This window comes from Limulus polyphemus, unplaced genomic scaffold, assembly GCF_000517525.1.
Source record: "Limulus polyphemus unplaced genomic scaffold, Limulus_polyphemus-2.1.2 Scaffold9258, whole genome shotgun sequence".
NCBI classification, from domain to species: domain Eukaryota; kingdom Metazoa; phylum Arthropoda; class Merostomata; order Xiphosura; family Limulidae; genus Limulus; species Limulus polyphemus.
In genome coordinates, this window is record NW_013674868.1 from 24,264 (window position 1) to 28,772 (window position 4,509).

A 4,509-nucleotide genomic window follows, 5' to 3' on the forward strand; every position below is an offset into this window, starting at 1 on the left:
TGTAACATATCCATTACTGTAACTAGCTGTTCTTAATATATGTATATTTGGCCCGACATCGCCAGGTGGATAAGGCACTCGACTCACTATATGAGGGTCGTGGGTTCGAATCCCCGTCCCACCAAACATGCTCGCCCTTTCAGCCGTGGGGGCGTTATAATGTGACGGTCAATCCCACTATTCGTTGGTAAAAGAGTAGCCCAAGAGTTGGCGGTGGATGGTGATGACTAGCCGCCTTCCCTCTAGTCTTACACTGCTAAATTAGGGGCGGCTTTGCGCGAAATTCAAAAAAAAATGTATATTTACATATCTTCCTTTATAAAAGCCCCCAGTGGCACAGTGGATTGTCTGCGGCCTTACAATGCTAGAAACCGGGTTTCGATACCTGTGGTAAGCAGAGCACATATAGCGCATTGTGTAGCTTTGTGCTTAACTTCAAACAAACAAACAAACCTATATAAAATCCCACCGTTTCGTTTAAAAAATCAACTTTTTCTTATTCTCTCGCGCCATGGCCGGCATGGCCAAGTGGTTAGGGTGCTCGACTCGCAATCTGCGGGTCGCGGGTTCGAATCACCGTCACACCTTTCAGCCGTGGGGACGTTATAACGTGTCGCTCAATCCCACTATTCGTTGGTAAAAGAGCCGCCCAAACGTTGGCGGTGGGTGGTGATGACTAGCTGCCTTCCCTCTAGTTTACACTGCTAAATTAGGGACGGCTAGCGCAGATAGCCCTCGTGTAGCTTTGGGCGATATTCAAAACAAACAAACAAACAAAACTCTCGCGCCCACTACTGGTTCCAGTCCTTTTTTTTTCTCAAATCTAATGCAAAAAGAAGCATTTTGGAACCGCAATAATAAACAATAACCAATTTTAAAATACCAAGAAAACGGCTTTGTTTTTATTAATCTATAGATATCTTACAAAGGGTTTTAATTATTTATTAATATATCTCTCTCTGTTACGTTAGATTTTATTTTATAACAGAGTCCTCTGGTGGTTCAGCTGCAAGTTTATGAAACGCTAAAGAATGGGGCTCGATTCCCTGCGGTGTAAAGAGCACAGATAGCCAAATATGTAGCTTTGCGCTAAAACAGCAACAAAATATTTGAAAACAGACATTTTGTTTGTTTGTTTATTTTGAATTTCGCGCAAGGCTAATATCCATATTTCTGCTGTTTTTTGTTTTTTTTAAATGGTGCTTGTTAAATAGGAAGATGAATTTTAAGTAGTGTTGTCGGGCCCTCTTCGTCAGTGTCTAATATTATCTTAGTCTTGTACCAATCGTCTGTGTTTTTACTTGATTTTATAGTTTTAAGGAAAGTGTATAAATACTTTTTATAGATCATAGTGCATAATAACAACATACACAAAAGTATAAGTGCAGTCAGCCAAATGACACTCATTACCAGATGTGGACTGCCTTGGTGTCTATGAATAGTTACGTGTAGTGTTTTCCACTTTACTCCATCTAAACCCTCCCCGTTAACGATCCGTAGAGATACTTGAACTATGTGATCAACTGAGTGACCGCTTATTTTAACAGGAACCACAACTCTTTGCTTTTTGAACTCATCCATACACTTCAAACTCCCCGTTATCAAGTCAGGCTCTTCAATCTTACGCCATCTTTCAAAGTTTTCTTGGTGTTCTGCGAGTCCTCGGTTTATTCTTAGATCCACAAAACATCCTGAAACATAAGATAACGTTTCGTTTTTATTCTTCTAAGTAATTCTTTTAAGGAAATAAATTAAATAAATTTATGTTTTATTGTTTTACAGAAAAGAATGTGTAAAAAAAACTAGAAAGTTAAGCCTTGCTTTGGTAGCAGATGTGATCGTATAATTTTCAGCGTTTGAATTTGGCTCCAAATAAACCAGTTTATTGCAGTCAAACCGATACTATCACGGCTGGTTCTATTTTAACCATGTTTTGTTAGAGTTAAACCAATATTTTCACCGACTCGTCCTTTTCTAACCAAAGCTGGTGAAGAAAAGATGACGTTAAGGCCTAAGCCTTTGTTTGATTCACTACTCTACCTGTAACAGACTAGTTTCACCGAATTCACAGCTCAACAATGACGCTTAGAAGAGCGAAGTAAGCCACTTATGGTGATGGTATGTAAGCAATCCTTTAATAAACACCAATAATATAAAATTATTTAGGAGTTTGGCTAAGATGTGAAATATATTCGCCACAATTAATTATCCATTATTATTATTATTGAGCAGACAAGCTAATTATTTACTATTTGTTTATTTCTTTTCCTCATTAAACGTTAATATTAATGAAAGAAATTGAAGTAAAAAAGATATTTGGTGTCTTTTTTATGAAAGATATTGTAATAAAGAAACAGAAAATAGAATTAAATAATTTCCTTTTTTACAAAATTTTTCAAAAACCTTCTCACACATCAAGAATCAACAACAGTTGGTTCATGCAGTTCACGCTAGCGTTATTGGCCCCCGTACTGTAACACAGGCCTTATTGTTCCAAATACTATAATACTAGCTTTAGTAATTCCAGTATTCTAACAGCTTCATTGTTTCAAATACTGTAAAACAGGCTTTATTATTTCTACTACTGTTATTGTTACGATACTGTATTACAATAAAACCTATGTTATAATACTGGAAACAATAAAGCCTATGTTACATTGCTGTAAAATTATAAAGGTATTGTTACGATACTGTATTACAATAAAACCTATGTTATAATACTGGAAACAATAAAGCCTATGTTACATTGTTGTAAAATAATAAAGTTAATGTTACAGTACTGGAAAGGAAAGTAAAGGCACTTTTTACAGTAGTCGAAATAATAAGGCCTGTTTTACAGTATTTGAAACAATGAAGCTATTAGAATACTGGAAAAAATAAAGGCAGTTTTCCTTTATTATTTTACAGCAATGTAACATAGGCTTTATTGTTTCCAGTATCATAACATAGGTTTTATTGTAATACAGTATCGTAACAATACCTTTATAATTTTACAATACTGTAACTCTAGCTTTATTCTCTAACAGCAATGTAACAATAGTTTTACTGCTTCCAATTGTTCTTTCCTTATTCTTTCAACCACATTATGTGCACTCTGAGAACCAACCCATGGGTTTCATGTTTAGTCTTAGGGTCCACAGAGATATGTGATGATACCTTTGCCTTGAATGATGAACACACGAAAGTGTTATCGTTATCCAACGTACGGACTTGTTTTACAAGAAGCAATCTCATTAAGCCTTTCCAATAGTCACTTCCTCTACTTAAACTAAAGACAGATATACAATCACTATGAACTTGCTGTTTTTACCTGGAGTAGCTGACGAACTGCGAGCTGGAAATGTCCACTCCAGTTCCAGATAATCCGATCCTTTCTCTCTCCATTGTCTAACTAAATGAAGACCGTCTGCTGGGTTACGCAACGACAACGCCGGTTGCATAGCCTTAAAAACGCCACCACTGGACACTCGGTTCAACTTTTCTGTCACATGATGTCCTTGATATGAATCTAACCAGTCAGATTAAAAATAAAATAAATTCTTATTGTAAGTACAGTAAAAAAATGAAAGGAGAAATAAATAATATAGATTATAAAACTCTGAAACCACCTATAGGGTCTATTGTAAAACACTTAACTCACAATGGGCAGAAAATAGCATGCCATGATCAGCTGAGAATTACAGTATCAGCTCCAATCAGTGGAACTTGAACAATAACAGGAAATATTATGTAAAAGAAGATAACTTGTAGAGACTTTCTCTAAATCAAACCACACGTGTATGTCTACATCATGATGTACAGTCCTGTTAATGTAATAAACCACACGTGTATGTCTACATCATCATGTACAGTGTACAGTCTTGTTACTGTATCAAACCACATGTGATGTCCACATCGTGATGTACAGTGTACAGTCTTGTTGATGTATCAAACCACACGAACATGTCTGCATGATGTACAGTGTACAGTCCTGTTAATGTAATAAACCACAGGTGTATGTCTACATCATGATGTACATTGTACAGTCTTGTTAATGTAATAAACCACACGTACATGTCTACATGATGTGCATTGTACAGTCTTGTTACAGTATCAAACCACACGTGATGTCTACATCATGATGTACATTGTACAGTCCTGTTAATGTAATAAACCACACGTACATGTCTATATGATGTACAGTGTACAGTCTTGTTACTGTATCAAACCACACGTGATGTCCACATCGTGATGTACAGTGTACAGTCTTGTTGATGTATCAAACCACACGTACATGTCTGCATGATGTACAGTATACAGTCTTGTTGATGTATCAAACCACACGTACATGTATACATGATGTACAGTGTACAGTCTTCTTTATGTATCAAACCACACGTACATGTCTGCATGATGTACAGTATACAGTCTTGTTGATGTATCAAACCACACGTACATGTATACATGATGTACAGTGTACAGTCTTCTTTATGTATCAAACCACACGTACATGTCTACATGATGTAAAGT

At 36.3% G+C, this 4,509-nt stretch overlaps 1 protein-coding gene across 1 annotated transcript; it reads right to left on the bottom strand.

Moving 5' to 3' along the window:
* Window positions 1-1,186: 1,186 nt before the first annotated feature.
* LOC111083362 lies at window positions 1,187-3,519 on the bottom strand. The gene is made up of 2 exons (XM_022379855.1): window positions 3,311-3,519; window positions 1,187-1,691 (listed from the first exon to the last, which is right to left on the bottom strand). Exons 1-2 carry the CDS (start codon window positions 3,438-3,440, stop codon window positions 1,207-1,209), a joined length of 615 nt encoding a protein of 204 aa, XP_022235563.1. The 5' UTR covers window positions 3,441-3,519; the 3' UTR covers window positions 1,187-1,206.
* Between the last annotated feature and the right edge of the window lie 990 nt (window positions 3,520-4,509).